Here is a 23,799-nt window from a genome sequence, read left to right as displayed (position 1 = left end):
CTAAGATCTTTGCTCCATTAACACTATCTTATTAACGGTTGTCCATCAGGGCCATATAATGAATAATAGATGTATCACTGCTACTAAAGACTGGTTTGCAATTTTCTGGCATTCTATTTTTGTTTCACAGCTATTTATTCCTTATGCAGGAAGCTGGCAAGTAGTACTGGGTCAAACCCCAACGTTAGAAGTGCTATAAAGGCAGTACCCAAATTATCTCCATGCATATTCCCAAAGATACTTAGTAAATTATTTAACTTAATCTATTTATTCATTCAGTATGCTCTTACCAAGTCCTTCCTACGTGTGTTGCACTGTCCTAAGTGTTGGAGGTACAAAGATGAAAGAGAGAGAGAGAGAGAGACTCTTCCCTCAAAAGCATATAATTCAATAATATCAGAACTTATTTTCCCAGGGAACAAAATTACGTATGTTTATAAGGTTCCCAGGCAAACAAACAAAAACCTATTTAATCCATTATATAACTTAACTCTATATATAGAGCTTAACTCTATATAGAGTTAAGAGCTTAACTCTTAACCCTAATGCTAATATAATTATATAGAGAGCTGGACAAAAATGGTCATATCTTATTAACAGGAAATTGGAAAAGAAGAGTTTCCTCATCTTGGGCTCATGAACAACCCCAAGAAAACATGGGCAATGGGTCTAGTTTTTATTTACCCTCCTTAACCTTCTCTTTTTCCTAAGACCACCTTCCCAAATGCTCAGTGTCCTCATGCTGTCCTACGCCTTTACTATGGCTCCTTGCCTAGGTCTGTGCCATCTCACAAAATGCTCAAGTTTCTACAGTTATTCACATCCCTTCTTTGATGTTCCTGATCTCATTGTGAAGAGAAATATCTGATCAAACTAATTTGCACGAATTTACATTCCTTCCCTTAGCAATAGATCAGTGTACTTGCTCCCTGCTCCCACCCATTGGGAGGGTTTCAGTCTAGTTTTTAGGTATTATTTAGAATTCAATGTATTTTTAATAAAGTCCACATGTAATCACTAAATTGCCAGATTCTCTTCTTTAGACCTCCATATATATAACAAAAAATGTTATAAGGTTTTTGGAAATGTTTTTTGAGACTTAACTTGTGTGTTGTTTAGAATGAGTGCAGGTAAAATTTTACGATGAACTACTGTATTTACTATATTCTTTTTTTTCAATCTTTATTGAAGTATAATTGCTTGTATTCTTAAAATACTTGCATGTTAAGAAAAATAGCTATCAGATTGTTCAGCATTAATACTTCCAAACTTAAATTGATATTGATTATAATTTAATGAAAAAATTTAGGGCTTCCCTGGTGGCGCAGTGGTTGAGAATCTGCCTGCCAATGCAGGGGACACGGGTTCGAGCCCTGGTCTGGGAAGATCCCACATGCCACGGAGCAACTGGGCCCGTGAGCCACAATTACTGAGCCTGCGCGTCTGGAGCCTGTGCTCTGCAACAAGAGAGGCCGCGATGGTGAGAGGCCCGCGCACCACGATGAAGAGTGGTCCCCACTTGCCGCAACTAGAGAAAGCCCTCGCACAGAAACGAAGACTCAACACAGTCATAAATAAATAAATAAAAAAAAAAAGAACGTGAATTTCTTTAAAAAAAAAAAAATTTAAGATATATTTGCATCTAGTATAATTGTTATGGTCACTTAAAAAAAGTCACAGAACGGGGGGAAAACGGTGCTTAGATAGCCAATACTGTTATTTTTAAAATGTAAGTCTTCTTTAGAACTCAGCATATTTTAAAAAATGAGATAAAATTATTTTTTGAAAATGGAATTATCCTCAAGCTGTCATTACTGTTTATTTTAAAGCAGAGGATGTAAGTGCTTTATTTTTGATCACCTCCAATGAGATAAGAATCTATGAAGCTGGTAGGAAAATGAGTTCATGACTAAAATGCTTACTCACTGACTATAGGAAATAAAAAAATATTATACTAAACCTGGAATCTACAAAGACAAAGCAATTGTTTTCTTTGAAAAGTATGTAGGGTTTGGAAAATTTCTGGGATTTGTCTGTAAAAGCACCCTCTGGGCCCTAAAAGTGACGTTTTAGGGAAATGCTGGCATATCAAGGTGGGAAAGCTAGGAGGTGGTGCTTTGTGGGCTCCTATGGTGGTTAGGTAGTTCTCAGAAGACAGCACTGGAAATTAGATAATTGCTGATGTCATATTTTTCACACACACAATTTGGTGTCCTGGGGGCTATAAAAGCAGTGTCTTCTACCTTCCCATCACAAGCAGAATCACTGAAATCAACAGGTAAGTCCTCCAACAAACTTGGTATGCTTGTTTGTTGCGTGTGACACTTCTTGATACTTACTTTGTTCCTTTATGTTGTTTTTGCTTCTTGTTCTCTTGATACCAGGTTCTCCTTCCCTAGTCACCAGTTGCTCGAGTTTGTGTTGTCTACAATGGCTGCCCGGCAGAAATCTATGAGCTCTTCCCTTATGGGGACTCTGGCGGCCAGCTGCCTCCTCGTCACGGCCCTGTGGGTGCAGAGAGAAGCGGCTGTGCCCATCGTGTCGCACTGCAGTCTCGACAGGGCCAACTTCCAGCAGCCTTACATCACCAACCGCACCTTCGCGTTGGCTCAGGAGGTACTCATCTCACTCTTTCTCTCTTTCTTTTGCATCCTTATCTACCTGGAACCTGAATAGTTCTTAAAGTTTCTTCAGAGCACATCTAAGATCTTTAAGAAACCAACATTTATCTCTACTGGTAGACCAGCCATCATATTCTCTGTCTCTTCTGAGACTTTGTGGAGATCTTCCATTTTGGCCTTTAGGATGCGTACATTGAGTTTTACCCCAAAAGGAGCCATTTAGTAGCCCATCTGACTATTTATTTTTCCCTTTATTCCTCTAAGCATTATTTTATTTTACTTTATTTTATTTTATTTTTTGAAGAGAAAGAAATTGACATTTATTGAGCACTTACTATGTTATGAACTCTATGCTAGGAGCTTTAAATCCATTTCTCTTTTAAACTGAGGTATAGTTGATTTACAATATTATTTAAGTTTCAGGTGTACAACATAGTGATCCATAATTTTTAAGGATTTATAGTTATTATGAAATATTAGCTATATTACCTATGCTGTACATTATACCCTTGTATCTTATTTATTTATTGAAGTCTAGTTGATTTACAATGTCGTGTTAGTTTCAGGTGTACAGCACAGTGATTCAGATATATATATGTATATATATATTCTTTTTCAGATTCTTCTCCCTTATAGGTTATTACAAAATATTGAGTATAGTTTCCTGTGCTATACAGTAGGTCCTTGTTGGTTATCTGCTTTATATATAGTAGTGTGTATATGTTAATCCCAAACTCCTCATTTATCCTTCCTCCCAACACCTGAGCATTATTTTAAACTCATGCACATATCTGAATCCTTTCTTTAGTCCTTATATGGCTGCTCTGGGGAGAGGGGATAGAGTACAGCTCTACTTACAGACATTTCTTCTAGCTCCTTGACGTCCAGGCACTTAGTCTTTTCTTCTCTTCCAGGCTAGTTTGGCAGATAACAACACAGATGTTCGTCTCATTGGGACCAAACTGTTCCGGGGAGTCAATGTAAGCCATAGGCATGATGCCACTCGTGGTTATTTGGAGCAGTGGTGAGGATGGGTTGGGTCTTCCGAATGTCGCCTAATATGAGCCCTGCTGTTTCACTTTCACCAGCAGATGACGGAGCGCTGCTATATGCTGAAGCAGGTGCTGAACTTTATCCTTGAAGAGATGCTGTTACCCCAATCCAATAGATTCAAGCCCTACATGCAGGAGGTGGTGCCCTTCCTGGCCAGGCTCAACAAAAAGCTAGGACAATGCGTAAGTTCTTTTCCCAACCTAAGTCCACCTGCTCCCAGGTGCCCACCCTCCCTCCTTCTTCTGCATGGAGCCCTTTTCTTTCCCACCCTCCTTCGTTGCCCCTCCCATGCTGGCAGTTAGAAGTGCCTCAGTAACACCATTACAGGAATCATTGGGAATCACAGAATGTTTACTTTTGCTTTAATTGAGTCACATTTTGAGTTGATGGTGATGGACAGGGTCTGAAAGACCACATGAGGCTTATTTGTCCCTGGGAAAAACCAACTCGGGTAATGTGAGATGAGAAAGGAGTTGGGAGCTGCAAGGAAAAATGCCAGTTGGTGCAAATGAATCCACTGAGTATAAGTTGATGGAGGGAGGGGACTGGAAAGAGAGAAAGAGGGAAACAAGAAGATTTAATATTTGGTGGTGGGTGGGTGAAGACTGCTGCCCTTTTGATATGGGGAGTGACAAAATCAGAGGTGTGTGAACTCGATGCCTCTGAACATTTAAAACTATGAAAAAAGATTTGAGTGGAGCGAGCAGGGCAAAGGGGGCCTAGTATTTATTGAGGAGGGCCCTGTTCACATAAGATGTTTTATGTATGTTTCTTGTTCTGAGCACGTATTTTTGATGAGGTGCAGTTATGGTTTTATTCTTGACAGGATTTGCATAAACCACTCCACTCTTTCCACAAACTTCAACCTCAGTAGGGTTTCCCAAAAGTGAAGCGAGGTCCAATGTAGTGGAAATGACTGGACTTTGGTGTCCAGAGAAATTCAAGAGCTCAGAAAATCTAGGCCACTGGTGAAATCTAGGTCATTGTGGGCAAAATTGCTAAGAACATTAATTCCAGGTGAACGTAACATACCTCAGTTAGGGGCGCTGAGGTTCAAAAAGCTTCAGTACAACAGTGTTAAAATTGTTACTCTGGTTTTCATTTTGTAGCATATTGAGTGTGACAACCAGAATATCCAGAGAAATGTACAGAATCTGAAGGACACAGTGAAAAAGGTACTACTAATAACTATTAATGCTAAATCATTTGATAGAAGAGACAAATGTTGTTTTCCTTTCCTTTCTTTTCTTTCCTTTTTTTCCTCCCCATGTCATGATTTTTTACTTGATTCTCCTGCCATTGAGTTGACTATTTAGGTGCATATGTGTATAGATGTGTCTATATGTTTGTAAGTCAATTTCCAAATTTTTGCAAATCATAGAATTCTAGAACTGGCTAGGAACTTAAATCATCTAATCTCATCACCCTATATGCCACTCACTGGCAGAGCCAGAATAGAATGCAAGTCTTCTGAATCCCATCCAGGCCAGAGCAATGGATATTATGTTTAGTCTCATTAATTCTAAGGGAAATTTAAGATTCCTACTGATTCATTTAATCTGAAGAAGCATTTGTTCAAAACCAGAAAAGTGCCTGGGGACAAATTTATTTGAAATAATTTTTGAAGTCATTCATTTGAAGATTTAAAACTTGGAGAAAAATACCCAGAACAACCATAACAAAAGAGCTGGACTTGCATATAGGATGAATTTCTGGAATGATTGATACTCACATTTAACTGTTATAATATCCAATATCTATTGATTTTAATTTAAAAGCAAGAGTGAACAACCCCCAGTTTCTTTTACACAGTTTCAAATAGAATGAAAATACTAGTAATGGATTCATTATAGGGAAATGAAAGTCCAAACTGGACTCATTTTGGTCATAGACAGTAGTGGGCCTAGGAGGTAGGGCAAGGCAGGATGAGTGGCACTCTGGGTCCCCCAGATCCCAGCACAGCCTCTATCTGCTTGCTCTGGTTAGGAAGTGGTTTGAAACATCATCAACTTAGATTGATGCCCACAGGTGCCCTCTCAGTTCAGATAGCTGTAATTTTAAAGTCTTTGGCAAATCACGTACACTTGCTAAAAGGGTATTATTACTGATCTTTTACAAAAGGCTAAACCTTGGTTTCTGTCCCAGCAACCTAACCATCTCATCTCCCTCTAATTTGTTCCTCTTTAGAAAACAAGGTATAAATGCTGAAATACTTGTGTGTTCTTATTTTCACAGCTTGGAGAGAGTGGAGAGATCAAAGTAATTGGAGAACTGAATTTGCTGTTTATGGCCCTGAAAAATGAATGCACTCGTCCAGGGCAAAGCTCAGAAATGGATAACTAATGCTTCTTGCTTGTTAGAAATAACAATAAGATCCCCTGAGGTTTTCTTCTATCAAAAGAAAAAGGGGAAGCCAAACTCCACAGCCCTGTGTGGATTCTAAACAAACCCCTGTTTAGCTTAAAAAAGAGAACAATGTCACCTGTATCCATACGACCAGAAGGTAGACCTTCCAAGCATAACGAGATCTATTAATAACATTTTATCGTAATTGGTGTTTTATACACAGAAATTTAATTTTTAAGCAGTTGTCTGTTTCCCCACAAAAACGATTGCTTCCCCATGTCTTTAGGGAAAAAGCCCCTAAATAATTTCACTTCCATAATCAATAATTTATATTTATGAATTAATTTATTGTTATAAGTACCTGTCTTATTTATGTCATTTTACTAATATGGGTTTATTTATAGGAGCATTGTAAGATATTTCTACTTAATCATAAGGTTAATATTAATATTTATGACAATAATTATGGAGCTATGTATGATATGTTTATTTTATCTCAATAAACACTTCTATATCTTCTAAATCTTGTGGCTTTGTGATATTTTTCCCCCTTTAATATTACCACCACCACCACCACCATCATCATCATCATCATCATGTAATCATTTCTATTTGCTAAATGGGCCCAGAACCTGTATAAATGATTTTATTCCTGACTCTAAGCAAATGAGGTGGCTATTAGTATTATCCACATTTTACAGATGAGAAAACTGAATCAGAAACATGTTAAAAAACATTGTGTCAGTATAAGCAGTGGACCCTTATTAAAGCTAGGTCTATCTGATTTCTGCAGGATCTGTTATACTACCCATATAGATTTGTTATGTTCATTCAGCATGTGATTCTGAAAGAAAAAAGGTAAGACATTGTAAAGAATCCATCTGCCTCATTAGCAGTTTGCTAAAAGGAAGGAGTGATGCCTGCTGGGGGAGAAATGCATGTCGCCTCTATTGCTGTAGATGAACTGCTTTTAGTTCTAGGTTGAGCTTGTTAGGAAGGCCATCCTCCAGTTTTCCTGTAAGTCAGGGAAGTAAAGGGGAAGCTGACTGAGTCTGGGGAGTCTTATCTGCTAGTGGAGTTTAACCCTGATAGAGAATTCTTGTGAGTGGAAGATGAGCAAGATATCATGAAGCACACATGAGGGGGGGAAAGCTGGATGTCTTCAAGATTTGTACAGTGGTACAGAGAAGAGAGAGGAGAGATACAGATAAAAGTTGGACTAGTTCTGTCTAGAAGAATGGACAAATGACATCAGCACTGAAGCATGTATAGATCTTTCTATAAAAGGCGAAAGCCAGTGGTCAGCTGTCTAAAGTGTTTCCTTCGCCAAAAAATCAGGAACCCTGGGACTATTCTACAGGTCACTCACCAATTATTTGCCAAGCTCCTGCAGGATGAGGTCAAGACTGGTGATGATTAAGTTATAGAGAACAAACAAGTGGTAACCCGTGGGGAGGGGGAAGAGGGGAGGGGCAATGTAGGTGTAAGGGAGTAAGAGGTGAAGACTGTTAGGTATAAAATAAGCTACAAGGATATATTGTACAACACGGGAAACAGTGAATATTTTCTAATAACTATAAACGGAGTATAACCTTTAAAAATCATGAATCACTAGATTGTACATCTGTAACTTATATAATATTGCACAGCAACTATCCATCAATTAAAAAAGACTGGTGGTGATTGTGAGCACATATGTAAATTGCACATTCACTTGTGGATAAAGCGGAGTTAATACTTTTGGGTATGGGCTCCAAATGCTGAAAGGTACCAAAGCTAAGCTTCAGGGTTGTTGGGATGAGAATTATTTCTGAGATAAGCTGAGGTTTAGAATTCTTTCCTCTCTTCTTCCAAAAGAGTCTCAGTGTAATGATTTGAGAAAAATTTGGTATCGTACTTGTTTTTGACCAGTCTTCTAGAAATCGAGCCATAAATGGAAGAATACCTTTAAAATTGGATTCACAAATGCTTCCGTCCTAGGACAAGGAGTCTGAAATAAAGAGATTTAAAAGTTCCAAATGCCAATGGACATAAGTCATAAGGTGCCAGCATCCTCTTCAAGTCTGGAGGGCAGTGCTGATAAATTTGGCAGCGACATGAAATAGTCCAAATTCCTCATAGGGAGTCTTGACGTAATCGTTGGCAGCTGCTTTGGCATCCGTGGCAGTGGCTAGCATTTGGCTGGCACTTTCAGCACTGCTCTTGTTCTTGGCATTGGCAGAAGCCTTGGATGTCTCCTCCCCCAGCACCAGATGGTAACACCCAGGTATTTCAGAAGACTAATTTGTGACCTTGTGCGAGACCCAAGCCCCCTGAGACACGAACCAGCATTTAGAACTGAAGAGAAGCCACTGGAAGGTTTCGAGTGTGGGAAAGACTTGATATGACTCATGTTCCATAAAGATCACTCTGGCTGCTGGGTGGAGAATAGGTCTATAGGAGGGGTAAGAATAGAAGCAAGGCCAATGCAATCATCCAAGGAGAACGTGGTGATTGTACTGAAGTAGATGGGGGTAGAGCCAGAGAAAACTTGTGACTGTGACACTCGACTTGGTTGCCTGGGACATATGAGCTACGTATGGATCCGATTCACTAACAGGAAAAGTGTTAGTGTTTCTCCTGGTTTTTCATTTATACTATAGTATTCATTCATATGCAGTGCTTCATATAGGAATGAAAGTAAAGACAGTGATTTTGCCCTGAAAGCAGGTTAAGATTTTAAGATTTGAGTGCAGACACGTAAACGAGGAGAATGCAGTGATACCAAGGGTTGAAAGCTGAGGTCCTATTGTCCCGGAGGCAACCATCAATATAGTGCCTTTATCCTTAAAATCGACTTCAAGGAATGTTTATTGTTGAAAAAAACAGGTAGACAAGGCTGGGATGACTGATCCTAATCGCCAAGAGAAAACTGTATTACTGCTACACCCTGAGGGCTAGGTAGACTGTAACTGGACCAAAGGGGTTCACTGGATTGTCTTGTCAACTTGCTCAACAGTTTCATCAATGAAAAATTGCATCAACCCAAGAGCAACAGGATCCTCAAGAACTCCATTTCTATAGGAATGAGGTTTAGTCACTTTACCAGGTGAAGGACTCCATCCAGTAAAGGTGCAGGCAGGGGATAAGAGGAAAATGGAATGGGTGGTGGAAGAAGGAATTCATGATTATTAATTTAGGTCCTGTGAACAGCTATAAAAATAGGAACTATAGCAGATATGGTTTCTGTTATTCATTCTTTGTCCTTGTTTCTCCTCCTCCCTCCCCTCTTACATGAAGAGTACTAATGGGGACTGATATTTCAGTTTTCAGGTGGGACTATGACCACATTTACATCATCCATAGTGTAGTTGATGAGATTCTGAGTATATTCCTGTGCTGGAAACAAGCATTTTTCACCTGCACAAAGAAAAGAGTGGGTGCTGAGGACAGGAAGAATGGATTATGCCAATCTGGCCCTCCAGATCCATCCTCTGTTCTTTCCCATTCTACTTTGTCCCCAGAGAAGCTGACATACACGAATTGCCCCCTATATGTGCAGGCTGTCTGGTTTTTGATTGCGTTTGGCACGTGAAAAGAAGTTAGCAGGAAATTGAAGGAAGAGAATCAAGTTAGAATATGTATTCCTCTGGAACCCTCTGGCCAAGTTGCCATGCAGGTTGGTTGTATATTCTACCCAAAACCTCAGCTCCTTGCAGACAGCCCTCTTCCATATAGTTCTCTTTCCTGGTTCCGGAAATTGCTCTCCACCCTGTTCACTAACAGGCTTCATCTATTCTTAGCTTCAGGGCATCGCATTACTTCTTTATAGGGTTCCTTAAACTCTTTCCACACCTTAAAAAAAGCCAATCCCTTATTAAACTTTTTCAAATGCAATATTGTAAATTAACTGTATTTTAATAAAAAAAATTTTTAAACATAAGTTGGTGCAACCACTATAGAAAACAGTATGGAGGTTCCTTACAAAACTTAAAATAGAGCTACCATATGATCCAGCAATCCCACTCCTGGACATTTACCCAGAAGTGATGAAAACTCTAATTTGAAAAGATACATGCACCCCAATATTCATAGCAGCATTATTTACAATAGCCAAGACATGGAAACAACCCAAGTCCCCATCAACAGATGATTGGTTTAAGAAGATGCAGTATATATATACAATGGAATGTTACTCAGCCATAAAAAGAGTGAAATATTGCCATTTACACCAACATGGATGGACCTAGAGATTACCATACTAAGTGAAGTAAGTCAGGCAGAGAAAGACAAACATTATATATCACTTATATGTGGAATCTAAAAAATAAAACAAATGAATCTATATACAAAACAGAAACAGAATCACAGACATAGAAAACAAACTTTTGGTTACCAAAGGGGAAAGGGAGGGGGAGGAGGGACAAATTAGGAGTATGGGATTAACAGGTACACACTACTATACATAAAATAGATAAGCATATCTTATCACAGGGAACTATATCCAATATCTTATAATAACCTATAATGGAAAATAATCTGAAAAAATATATATATAACTGAATCACTTTGCTGTATACCTGAAACTAACATGATATTGTAAATCAACTATACTTCCATTAAAAAGACAACTCTTTTCCATTACCCAGTTTGAGTGTAATGTATGTTTTCTGCTGAGATTCTGACCTATATATCTCTGTTCTCTCTTCCATTCTCCTTCCAGCTCCCACCTAGTAGTAGGATGGAGTCTGCTAGTTTAGATATTGTTTATGGACAATAAATCAAGCCAGTTTTTGGCATATCTAAGTCGTGTGCAAATGTTTGACCCTGCAATGAAGCAAAATCAGAAACAGTGGTATTTTGGTTTCTAACATCAAAATAGTTTTCTTTAATTAAAAAAAAAAATCCTATTTCTCCAATAGATTTCTCCACGGGAAATAGAGGCGCTTAGGTCAACATGCAGTATTACCAGAAGGACCTAAAAAGCTTTCTTCTCCCTTTTGGTCCAGGAGTGCTCGTGCTGCTTTGTGCGTGAGGCTCCCTTCTCCCTGCTGCTTGCACACCTGGCACACTTGAATCTTGTTGGAGTCAGGCTACTGTGCCAGCTAGAGGGTGGGAGAGCTATTAACACCCGAATAATTCGGATCCCACCCAGCCTTGTGTTTTGGTTGCTTCTCTTTTATGCGGCCCTTCCTTCAACCCTTTTCCTTTTACAGCTGCTAAGGATGCTCACGGTGACCCTACACGTCTCTTTGAGGCACAGTCCCTGCCTTATTTCTACGGGTTTAACCGTCTGGCTCATCGTCTGCATCGCCTGTCTTACTTTGGCAACGTGCCTGCAGGTTAACCTCAATACCACCTAGATATCGACCAGCTGTGTCCTTACTAGTAGGCGCCGTTTCTTTTTGAAACCCACATGCTGTGAAATGCTTTTTTTTTTTAACTACGGTACGAACGGCCTTTATTGTTTGCAATGGGAAGTGGAAGAGGAGGGGATGCGACAGCTCCGGCTCCCGGGGCGGCTCCGCAGACTCGGTCGCCGTCCTCGAAAAGCTGAAATGCTTTTCTGAGTTGTTGTTTCACCCGTGACATTTTCGTCCTGCCATCGCTGCAGATGCTATTTTTAGGCACAATGAGTGCGCAGGAACTTTATGAATCTCACATGGCTGCTTGACTCACCGACACCCTTAGGCATTTCAATTCAATGTAGTTCATTAAGCAACGATTTAAATCATAGGGTATGCAAGATCTTCTGCTCATACAGCTTAATATCAAAAAAGCAGATAACCCAATCAAAAAATGGGCAGGAGGCCTAAATAGACATTTCTCTAAAGAAGACATACAGATGGCCAACAGGCACATGAAAAGCTGCTCAATATCTCTAATTATTAGAGAAATGTAAATGAAAACTGCAGTGAGGTATCACCTCACACCAGTCAGAATGGCCATCATCAAAAAGTCTACAAATAATAAATGCTGGAGAGGGTGTGGAGAAAAGGGAACCCTCTTGCACTGTTGGTGGGAATGTAAATTGATACAAGCACTATGGAGAACAGTATGGAGATTCCTTAAAAAACTAAAAATAGAGTTACCGTATAATCCTGCAATCCCACTCCTGGGAATATATCTGGAGAAAGCTCTAATTTGAAAAGATACATGCATACCAATATTCATAACAGCACTATTTACAATAGCCAAGACATGGAAGCAACCTAAATGTCCACCAACAGATGAATAGATAAAGAAGATGTGGTATATAAATACAGTGGAATATTACTCAACCATTAAAAAGAATGAAATAATGTCATTTGTCATATTAAGTGAAGTAAGAAGAGATTATCTTATTAAGTGAAGTAAGTCAGACGGATAAAGACAAATACCATATATCACTTATATGTGGAATCTAAAAAAAAGATACAAATGAACACATTTACAGAACAGAAACAGACTCACAGACATAGAAAACAAACTTATGGTTACCAAAGGGGATAATGGTGGAGGGGGGAGATAAATTAGGAGTTTGGGATTAACATATATACAATACTATACATAAAACAGGTAAACAACAAGGACCTACTGTATAGCACAGGGAACTATACTCAACATCTTATAATAACCTATAATGGAAAAGAATCTGAAAAAATATGTATAGATAGCTAGATAGCTAGATATAGATATGTATGGATACAGATATATACATATACATATATGTGTGTATGTAACTGAATCAATTTGCTGTACACTTGAAACTAACACAACATTGTAAATTAACTATATTTCAATTGTTTTAAATGTCTTCTCCTCTGTGAAATTTTCTCTTTTTCTTCCCTTTTACAATCTAGTCATAGTTAATTGCTCCATCTTCAGGACTGGCCAAGCATAATCTACATCTCTCTCTTAGCATTTATCACACCAAAGTTTAATTATTTATGTGTCTGTATTGAGAATGTTTCAAGGACAGGAACTATTGTTCATCTTTGTATTCCAGGAACTAAAAATGCCTGGCACTTTACAGGTGCTTGGTAAATGTTTGGTGGATGAATGCATAGAGGATGGAATAGGATTCTGGGCCCAAGGACCTGGAAAAGCAAAGGGTTGGAGACATGAAAGGGGACAGAGGGCTCAGGGGAAGGTCAGAGGTCCAGTGTGCCTAGAACTCAGGTTGCGTGGGCAGATGCATGAGGCACCTGGGCTAAGGCAATTCCTTACTAGAATCTAAGCTCCGTGAGGTTAAGGGTTTTGGTTTGTTTTGCTTACCATCTGGAGTATTGCCTGGAACATAGGAGGTGCTCAATATATATAAGGTCTGCATATATGCATATATATCTCCTATCTTAGTGATAAGATCTGCTATGAACAGTAGAATGGGGTGTGTGTGTGTGTGTGTGTGTGTGTGTGTGTGTGTGTGTGTGTAATTTTGAAGGAATTAACAAATATACTGATTCAGGACAGAATCACAGAAGACATTAGCACCAAAACAAATCTGTAGGAAGGATAAGAGACCTGTCATTAGCTGGTTCCTGCCATCAGAGAACACCCAGGCCTGTAATACAAAAACACAGATACATTTAACTGCAGTAAAGCGAGCAGCTGGTGTGTAGGAAGTTATGAGAGAAAGATACAGAACAAAAAGCAGTAGCCAGCACCCCCAGCGCAGAGCTGCATGAGAGGTTCCCATCAAGCCCAGATGCTCAGCTGATCGGATCCTCCTACGCATCTGGTTTGGTTTGAAATGCAGAGGAGAGACAGGAAACAATATCAAAGGCAGAGGAGGGGATGCCCACTGTGAGCTCTGTAGATTTCATAGGCAAAATGAGAAGATAAAGAGCTGCTTGTGGCTGCCCAACGTGGCTCAGAAGTGGGTCGAGCTCCCAGAGCAGAGTTTATTATCTTTATGTCAGCACCCAAACTTCTCTCTCCTTCCTCCTTAGAGCCCTGACAGCCTTTTGGTCTTCTCTCACCTCACAGGGCATTCCATGGTGATGATGGAGGTGTAATCAGTAATCCAAGAGTATTTACTGAGCACATACCATGGGCTAGTCTCTGTTTGGAACCGCGGCAACAGCAATGACCAAGGAGAAAAAAATTCCTGCCCTGATAGAGCTTAGATTTTAGCAAAGGGAGATAAACAGTAAACAAAATGCATAAGTGAAAGATATGTAAGATAATGGTAAGGAGTTTGGAAAAATATAAAACAGAAAAAGGAAACAAAGGAGGTAGGAGTGCGGTTAATTCTCATTAGGGTACTGTATTAGTTTGCAAGGGCTGCCATAACAGAGTACCACACAGGCGGAGTGACATAGTCCTGGAGGCTAGAAGTCTGACATCAAGATGTCAGCAGGATTGGTTTCTTCTGAGGCCTCGCTCCTTGGCTTATAGATGGCCACTTTCTCTCTGTGTCCTCACGTGGTTTTTCCTCTGTGTATGTCTGTGTCCTAATCTCCTCTTCTTATGAGGGCATCAGTCACATTGAATTAGTGCCTGCCCTGATAGGTAATTAACTTGATTACCTCTTTAAAGACGCTACACCTCCAAACACAGCCACATTCTGGGGTGCTGGGGGTTAGGACTTCAACATATGAATTTTGGAGGGACAACCTTCAGCCCATAACAGGTATCCTAGGAAAGCCTAGCTGGGAAGGTGGTATTTAAGCAAAGACTTGAAAGACTTAAAAGAGCTGGCCATGCAGATACCTGGGGTGGGGTGGGGTGGAGTGGGGAAACATTTCAGGTAGAGGGAACAGCCAATGCAAAGGCTCTGAGCTACAGGCATCTTAGTGAGTTTGAAGAGCAACAAGGAGGTATTGTGGCTAGAGGAGGTGAGCAAAGGGGAGAGCAGGAGGAGAAGCCAAAAGGCAAGGAGAATAGCAAAATCAGACAGGCCCTTAGGCCATTGAAAGGATTTGGCTTTTACTCTGAGTGTGACAGGAAGTCCTTAAGGGAGAAATCATGCTTCTAGTGGCCAGCAAGTTCAGGTTCAAGTGCATTGCTTAGTCTGAGTAGAATCCATCAGGCACTTATGCTGACTGCCCCAGAACCACAGGGCTGAAGAGATGGACCAATGATTAATACATTTTGACAGAAAAGATGCATCTATTTCTAGGACTATTGCTACTGTGATTTCTAAACTCTATCTCAATTCTTGCGGTTATTACTGCCAAACTTCTTTTTGATGCACTTAGAAAATGAGGTAGAAAGGCTATTTTTAAGTCATGTACTTTGATAAAATTTTGGAGGATGCTTGGATTGATGTATCCATTGTGTATCCTTTTCTTCTGCAGGGCTAAGAGTGAGGGGGACAGCAGCAGAGGTCTATTTCTGTCATCCATTGTGGTGGTTACTATGGGAAATCTGCTTCTGACTTCTTATTTCTTATTTTGAAATCATGGTTAGGGTACCATATTCTTCACAGGTTTTAGGGATGATATGCCTTTCATTGCCGGAGAATAAATGGCCAATATGTACGCTACCATCATGTCAAAACTGAAAATGCTAAGATAACCAAAAATCTACAAAGCTATGAAGAAGATCGGTACTGCACAAGAGCTATTGGAATGGATAATACTTTTTTTGTATTTGTGTGTTGGTTTATTCTCACACTGCCCATCAGAAGATCTTGGACTCATACATACATAATGTTTATTTATTAACCCAGAGTCAAAATGGTATAGTGGAAATGCCACTGGATTTGCTGTTCGAAGACATGGGTCAAAGCCCAGGTTTGCTACTTCCTGTCTTTGTGCCTTCAGACAGCCTTTTAACCTCTTTCAGTCTCAGCTCTCTTACCTGTAAACTGAGAAAAACAAGACCTCCCTTACCTTTTATAGAAATGTTGGGAAGACCAAGTAAAGGAAAATCTTTATGAAGTATTACATAAAATTAGATATTCCTATAGTGAATATGCAAGGGCTATAAAATACCACAAAAAACTTCATTTTACTATTCCTTAGGTTTTTTTTCTTTTTGTTCCTTTTTCCTTAAGTCTCTGTTTTCTATGATCTCCACCACAGCCTCAGACACTCCTTGTATCCTGCTCTCCAGTGTGGAGGGAGGCTGCACAGGGACTGGGAAACACATGGGCTTGGAGTCTTACAAACATGGATGGAATCCTCTGCCTTTTTGAGCTGAGTGTCACTGGGCATGTGATTCAACTTCCCCGGACCTCAGATTCTTCCTCTGTAAAATGGAGCAGTGCCAGATGCTCTAAGACTAACTACATTCTCAAGTATGATGGGAAGCATTTAGTTATACCTCGAACTTTAGGATATAAAAGCATTCTCCTCCCAACAAGCTCCTGTAAGCCTGGGAGATGACAAGCACTCAGTTTAAGTACTTGGTGAATGAGTCAATTAATGATGAAGGGTGAAAACATAAGAGTACCAGCCACCCAGCACAAGGCCGGGAACATAGACTGAGACTCTCAGTGAATCTCCACGCATGTTTCCTCTTCATGCTGCTCATGCACCCGACCTCAATAGCTCCCTCTTTTCCCGTGCAGACCATTGACAGCACTCTTCTTCCCCTCTCTAACCTGTTCTCATCCATCCCTCTGAGGATGTAAACATGAGATAAACAGGTTTCCTGGGTGGAAGTGTTCAATAGAATGGGATCTACCATTTCTGAGGGGACGAGAACCAAGCTATCATTGTACTGAACAAATTTATCTATCTATGACTATTTCTTATCTATATCTTCTGGATCTATCCTGGGAAAAACATTGGATTTCAGTGAGTTTTTGGTTTTTTTTTTTTTTGGATGACTGGTTTAAATAGATCTATCTGCTTCTTATTGACATCTGTGTTGATTTTAGGATTTATGATCCTGAGGAATTATGCCAATCACTGAGGTCATTATACATCGTATTTCAACAAATTTAAGATACAATATATTGGAAGTTGCAGCATTATTTCATTTACCACTGAGAAAGGAAAAAAAAAATGTTGCTGAATAAACTCCGATGCAACGCTTTCTTAACATTGAGCACTTGGCTGTTGCTTTGCAAGAAAACATGTATTTTTAGTCATTCCTCCAAAGACAAATATTTGCTTCTCTAAAAGCAGATTTGCAGTCCACTGCTGTTCTGTGCCTTTCTGTGAACACATTAACTTTAGTTTCAATGCCAAATCATAGGGTGTCTTTCCAAAGGCATTTGAACAGCAAGTAAACTCAACACCCACAGTAACAACCATGCGCGCAGTTCAGCGGAAGTGATGACGTCATTAGGGACCGCACAGAACGGACTCCTGACTCGGTGACGTAATTGCAAGACTCCGTGGATTATAAAACAGGCTGGATCCCCTCCCCGGCCCCGACGGGCTGTCGGGCTGCCCTGAGGAGGCGGGGAGGGGAGGGCTGGGCCGGCCGGCTGGCAGACGACCATGCCGAACTTCTGCGAGGCCCCCAACTGCACGTGGAAGAGCATGCAGTCGGACCTGGCCTTTTTCAGGTTCCCGCGGGATCCAGCCAGATGCCAGAAGTGGGTGGAGAATTGTAGGAGAGCAGACTTAGAAGATAAAACCCCTGATCAACTAAATAAACATTATCGATTGTGTGCCAAACACTTTGAGACTTCTATGATCTGTAGAACTAGTCCTTATAGGACAGTTCTTTGAGATAATGCAATACCAACAATATTTGATCTTACCAGCCATTTGAATAATCCACACAGTAGACACAGAAAACGAATATAAGAATTGAGTGAAGATGAAATCAGGACACTGAAACAGAAAAAAATTGATGAAACTTCTGAACAGGAATGAAAACATAAGGAAATAAACAACGGCAATGCTCAGAAACCCAGTGCAGAAGGGGGTGAAGAGCAGGATGAAGGCATTTTACCTTTAACCCTTGAAGAGAAGGAAAACAGAGAATACTTAAAATCTTTGTTTGAAATTTTTATTTATTTATTTATTTAATTTTTAATAAACTTATTTATTTATTTATATATTTTTGACTGTGTTGGGTCTTCGTTTCTGTGCGAGGGCTTTCTCTAGTTGCGGCAAGCGGGGGCCACTCTTCATCGTGGTGCGCCGGCCTCTCACTATCGTGGCCTCTCGTTGCGGAGCACAGGCTCCAGTCGCGCAGGCTCAGTAGTTGTGGCTCACGGGCCCAGTTGCTCCGCGGCATGTGGGATCTTCCCAGACCAGGGCTCGAACCCGTGTCCCCTGCATTGGCAGGCAGATTCTCAACCACTGCGCCACCAGGGAAGCCCCTTTGTTCGAAATTTTGATTCTTATGGGAAAATAGAACACACCTCTGGATGGACATGAAGCTGATGAAATCCCAGAAGGTCTCTTTACTCCTGACAACTTTCAAGCACTGCTGGAGTGCCAGATCAATTCTGGTGAAGAGGTTCTGAGAAAGTGCCTTGAGACAACGGCAGTGAACACATTGTTCTGTTCGAAAACACAGCAGAAACGGATGCTAGAGGTCTCTAAGAGCTGCGGTAACAGATTTTGATATCATCGTTACCATTGTTGTTCTTAAAAATGTTCTATCTTTTACAAGAGCCTTTGGGAAAAATCTTCAGGGGCAAACTTCTGTTGTCTTCTTTGCAGCCAGTAGTTTGACTGCAGTGCTGCATTCACTAAATGAAGTGATGGAAAATACCGGTTTATCATGAATTTTGGTTTGAGGAATTCACAAATTTGGCAACCAAACTTGATATTCTGATGAAACTCCCAGGGAAATTTCGCAGAGCTCAGCACAGTCACCTGGAATCTCAGCTAACCTCTGCGAGTTACTATAAAGAAACTCTAAGTGTTCCAACAGTGGAACACATTATTCAGGAACTGAAAGATATACTCTCAGAACAGCACCTTAAAGCTCTTAAATGCTTATCTCTGGTACCCTCTGTCATGGGACAGCTCAAATTCAATACATCAGAGGAGCATAGTGCTGACATGTACAGAAGTGATTTACCTAATCCTGACACGCTCTCTGCTGAGCTGCATTGTCGGAGAATCAAGTGGAAACACAGAGGGAAAGATATAGAACTTCCGTCCACTATTTTTGAAGCCCTTCATCTGCCAGACGTCAAGTTTTTTCCTAAAGTTTATGCATTGCTGAAGGTCCTATGTATTCTTCCTGTGATGAAGGTTGAGGGTGAACGCTATGAAAATGGGTGAAAGAGTCTCAAAGCATACCTGAGGAACACTTTGACAGACCAAAGGTCAAGGAACTTGGCTTCGCTTAACACAAATTTTGATATAAAACACAATTTGGATTTAATGGTGGATACATATATTAAACTCTATACAAGTAAGTCAGAGCTTCCTACAGATAATTCAGAAACCACTGAAAATACCTAAGAGACTTTTAAAATAGGCTTTCTCTTATATTTGATATTTGAAAAAATCTGTAAGAAATTTGAAAATATCTTACAGAAAAGTTGTAAGGTGTACGTAGGCTACTTAATCACAGAATATCTTGACCTGTAGGCCTCCCATTGAATACATTAGTCATTGATAATCTGCCTGTTTAAATGGCCCGTCTGAAGTCCCATGCTTTGGAGACCTAACTGTTCTTCCAGAAGATAGCCTTGAAAGTACCACGTTACACTCTGTGTGATCTCTGCTAATGGCACTTGGGACTTGTATTAGTTAAGTCATTTTACACATAACATTTATCACTGTGGATCCAATTGTCAGGTACTGAGTTATCAGTTCTTTGAAGAAATAAATTTTGAGGAGGTATGGGAGGAAGGAATACATTTTATAAAACATTACAATGAAGCTCATGACTGACCTTTGAATAATAGTTTTAAGTATGCTGTTAAAAATCTGTAAGGGACGGTTAAAATTATCAGACTGTAAGAGAAACGTGTGGGCTCGCCAAACAAGGATTTCAGTGTAGATTTCGTCTTTATCAAATGAAGTTAAAGGAACAAGTTATAGTTAAAGTTTGAAAGGAAGAGACTGCCATTGTTGTTCCACATCTGGTTGTTGCTGTTTGCATTCCTTTATTGAGCCTACATCTTCGTAAGCTTTTTGGCAGGTATATGTTGAACACTTCTGTTTCATGGTCAAGACAGGATCAGAGGCCATGGATACTGACAACTGGTTTGTCTGTTTTCTTCTGTCTTTTTCCATGACGGTATCTACTGCCTCATCTTGATTTACAAGCAAAACCTAGAAACTACAAAAATAAGTGTTTTGTGGTTTATCTAGGAATAATACAGAAAATATTGCCATTATTTTTGGTGAAGAAAATCAATTTTGTATAGCTTATTTCAACCTAAATAAAATGTGAATTTTGTTAAAAAAAAAAAAAGAAACAGGCTGGGATTTCAGAGATACTAAGGTGTGGAAGGAAAGCATCTTAGAGTCAACAAAATGGTTTAGCAAATTAAAAATCCCCAATTGTTTTTTCCTCCAACAGAGGGGCAGATGCAACATTGTATCATTGAGGACTCAAAGTGAGCTGTGATTCTCTGCCTGAGCTGGTGTGCTCATTTTGCTTATTGGACATGCTTGACCATCAGAGAGGGCTGCTAGCATTCTTCTGGGTGGGAGGGGACTTAAATTTCAAGGGGAATGGCTGTCATGCTGGCATTTGGGAACTGGGGCAGTCAATTGTGCTTTGGGGCAGATAAAGTGTTTAAATGTTCTCCTGTATATTACGTAGGAGTCGCAGCCCTAAAATACCCACTTAATTGGTTCTAGTCTGCCTTCTGGATGTGTGTGGGATAAATGGAATTCCTCATGCCCACACACTGTGAAATGTCAGATGGTTGTTCGTCCATCCCTTTTCTTGCTTTGTTCAACCATTTCCCAAAGCTTCTCAAGGATTGTAATGAACTTGAATATTATACAGGTATTACACATGCATTTTGCTATGGTCTGAATGTTTGTGTTTTTCTCCCTTGCCCCCAATTCATATGTTGAAACCTAGACCCCAAGGTGATGGTGTTTGGAGATGAGATTAGGTCATGAAGGCAGAGCCCTCATGAATGGGATTCGTGCCTTTATAAAAGAGGCTCCACCATGTCAGGATGCTGTGAGAGGCTGGTGGTCTGCAACCCAGAAGAGAACCCTTCCTAGAATGTGACCATGCTGACATGTTGATCTTGGACTTCCCAGCCTGAAGAACTGTGAGAAATAAATTTCTGTTATTTGAAAGCTACCCAGTCTGGTATTTTGTTATAGCACCTAAACAGACTAAGACACATTTATTGTTTAAAAAATAAGAATGAAATAGCTACCACTTGCAGAGTGCTACTATAGCTGCCATCGTGCTAAGCATTCTATTTATATTGCTGTATTTTTTCCTCATGACAACCCTCTGCAGTAGGTATAATTATTGTCCTGTTTAATGATGACAAAAACTGAAGCTTAGAGAGGATTAGTAATTTTCCCAAGGCCATACAACTAATGAGAAGTGGATCTGAGTTTCAAAACCAAATCTCCTTGTAATTAACAGCAATTTTTATACAGTTCTGTATAAGAAACTTGTGAAAGTGATATAATAAAAATCGATCCAAATGAGCAGAAACTTCTCTTTTAAATCGGTGCCCGAAGGACATTATATACTTATTCCAGTAGTTCTGTTATTCAGGACATTTTTGGAACCCCCTTTTGGAATTGCCTTCAGGGCCCACGCTTTGAGTATTTTATTCAAAAGGATAATCCCTATTCATCCTGTGAGGTGAGATTTGACTGTTTAAAGGACCCTAACGAGGCAGGTCTGCTGACCAAGGTGTAGGATGACTGTGATCAACAGGGCGACATAGTTTTCAGTCATTTAAGAAAAGACCATGGTTTTCTTGAGTTGGTTGTAAACTAAAGCAGAAACATTCTTGGGATATGTATGATCTTCCTTGGATTATGAGGATTTGAGGGATATAAGACATTTATGGAAATGCAACTATCAGAGGTGAAAAAACAGTCAGCACCCACACTGACTTTCTTTATCAATATTAGCAATTTGAGTTGCACTTACATTTTGTTGGTACATATCAGGGGCCCCCAAATTTTAGTTGCTCAAGGCAGTATATGGCTCTTGGAAGTATTCTGTGTGGTGCTTTTATTGCACCCACACAGTGTGTTAATAGGCTATATAATTGGGCAGATTTTAGGTCTGGTGGCCATATAAGCAGTTTAGTCTCAATTGTCCTATGTCTACCCACTCAGGGTGCTTATGTTAATCCCATGCCCACTGAAGGCATTTGGACTTTTGATTCCTGATGTTCACATTCTTTTGCCTAAAAGAACTCTGAACAGTAAGCATTACTCTGCTCAAAACAAAACAAAACAAAAAACCTTAGGATATTTCATGTCCCAGTTCCAACAGCCTTTAAGCTACTCCCAGCTAAAAATAATTCTTCCTTTTCCTGAATTTCTATAAAACTTCAGTGATCCTCGCTTTGCAGTCTTGATCAGCTGTCTTCTGTCGTAGCTCTTTAGGAAGGGTTCCTATCTTATTTCAGAGGGAGTGTCCTTTATCAGCAGAGGTGCTCCTGTGGAAATGACGCTTGGGCTTGCCAAAGAGATCCGCTTACTATCTGAAACAGCCAAAAATACTTCCATGTGTTTGGACCTTTTACTTTATACTTTCTCTTTGCTCCTTTGCCAGCCCTGGTTGCCTTGACTTAGAAATCAGTCTTGGGTTCTGATGCTTTATTGACCCTGCCTAGTTTTGATGAGTCACTTACTCACAGCCAGAGTCCTCATGTTAACTTGCCTGGGATGATGTTGGCTCCATTCATTCCGGGCTTTGGTGACTTAGCTCCGCTTCTCAGTATATGATTCTGAGCTGTGTCCACTTCTTAACCTGGGGATGCTACACAAAAGGAACCATATTTATCGCCATGGGAAGAACTGGGACAGAGTTGAGGATGGGAGTCCATGGAACACCTGCTTTCGTACGTAGCCCCCTGGTACCAAGCACTGTTCTTTGTAGACAGATCCTTGATAAAAATTTGTTAATGGAATACATGAAAAAACAAAGCAGTTATAGTAGCATCTCATGATGTGGAAAGGGAAGTACAATTCATCTAATGCTAATATGCTTCTTCTTTACATGAGGCATCGTGGTAGGCGCTGAGAATTCAAAGATGAAAAGGTAAGGAGTTTGCACTCTCCTGGAAGTCTAGAGTTAAAGGAAAAGTCTGGGTGGTCGGCTTGGACAGAGATGATAGAGAACCTATTAAATTGTAGGTCTTAATCCCGGGTCCAGGTTCAAAAAAGTCTTGAATATGTTGGGGGAGTTGCAATTTCTGAGCTGGAAAAATTCTTGAGGACTTGGGTCTTGATGCCAGGCTGCAGAACGATGGCTTCTGAGGGAAGAGGGGGGCAGGGGAAGGATCTGGCAAAGGTCAAATGTCAAACCCATTTGAGGTCATGAGCAGGTTTCCCAAGGCTGCTCATTCTACCTTTTGGTCAAATTTTCCTGGGCTACCTGTTAGAAAAGGAAGTTTTTTTCATATTAAAAAAAAAAAAATCACATGGCGTCCTGGAGAACAAGTTCTTTTACTAGCATGACATGACTTTTAAAATACTGAAATCTGTTGTGACGTGCAGCGGAGGTTCTGAATTCTTTTTGGGAACAGGGCCCCAACCTTACTGGTAAATTTGTGCTTTTACTTAAGGTCACAGATGATGTGGTCAGCATTTTTTGATTATGAAGCAAGCTCTAAGAAAACAGAACAACTGAAGTGATCTTCCTTTCTCTAAACTGTAAGTTATCTTTCACAGCATCTCATTGGAGAGGCAACCTTGAGGGCTAAAGTAACTAGGTTATCCTCTCATCTAACCAACACGAGTAGCTGTCTGGCCCTGAGTGACATGAGCCCAGAGTGGGG

At 40.1% G+C, this 23,799-nt stretch overlaps 1 protein-coding gene and 1 pseudogene across 1 annotated transcript; both read left to right on the top strand.

Moving 5' to 3' along the window:
• Nucleotides 1-2,430: 2,430 nt before the first annotated feature.
• On the top strand, nucleotides 2,431-6,017 carry IL22 (interleukin 22). The gene is made up of 5 exons (XM_036866975.1): nucleotides 2,431-2,616; nucleotides 3,536-3,601; nucleotides 3,710-3,856; nucleotides 4,784-4,849; nucleotides 5,910-6,017. The coding sequence occupies exons 1-5, from the start codon at nucleotides 2,431-2,433 to the stop codon at nucleotides 6,015-6,017; spliced, it is 573 nt and encodes a 190-aa protein (XP_036722870.1).
• An 11,360-nt stretch (nucleotides 6,018-17,377) lies between these two features.
• On the top strand, nucleotides 17,378-19,371 carry LOC118902648 (annotated as a pseudogene).
• Nucleotides 19,372-23,799: the final 4,428 nt, after the last annotated feature.

This window comes from Balaenoptera musculus, chromosome 10 (genome assembly GCF_009873245.2).
Source record: "Balaenoptera musculus isolate JJ_BM4_2016_0621 chromosome 10, mBalMus1.pri.v3, whole genome shotgun sequence".
Taxonomy (NCBI): domain Eukaryota; kingdom Metazoa; phylum Chordata; class Mammalia; order Artiodactyla; family Balaenopteridae; genus Balaenoptera; species Balaenoptera musculus.
Note: the sequence above shows the minus strand (reverse complement) of the source record. Positions and strands in the feature narration are given on the sequence as shown.

What these genes read in the sequence shown, in the direction of transcription:
- IL22 (XM_036866975.1), top strand. Translation starts at nt 2,431, where the DNA reads ATGGCTGCCCGGCAGAAATCTATGAGCTCTTCCCTTATGGGGACTCTG. An exon ending in ACAAAAAGCTAGGACAATGC is followed by an intron (nt 3,857 to 4,783) that starts GTAAGTTCTTTT and finishes TTCATTTTGTAG; the next exon opens with CATATTGAGTGTGACAACCA. An exon ending in TGAAGGACACAGTGAAAAAG is followed by an intron (nt 4,850 to 5,909) that starts GTACTACTAATA and finishes TTATTTTCACAG; the next exon opens with CTTGGAGAGAGTGGAGAGAT.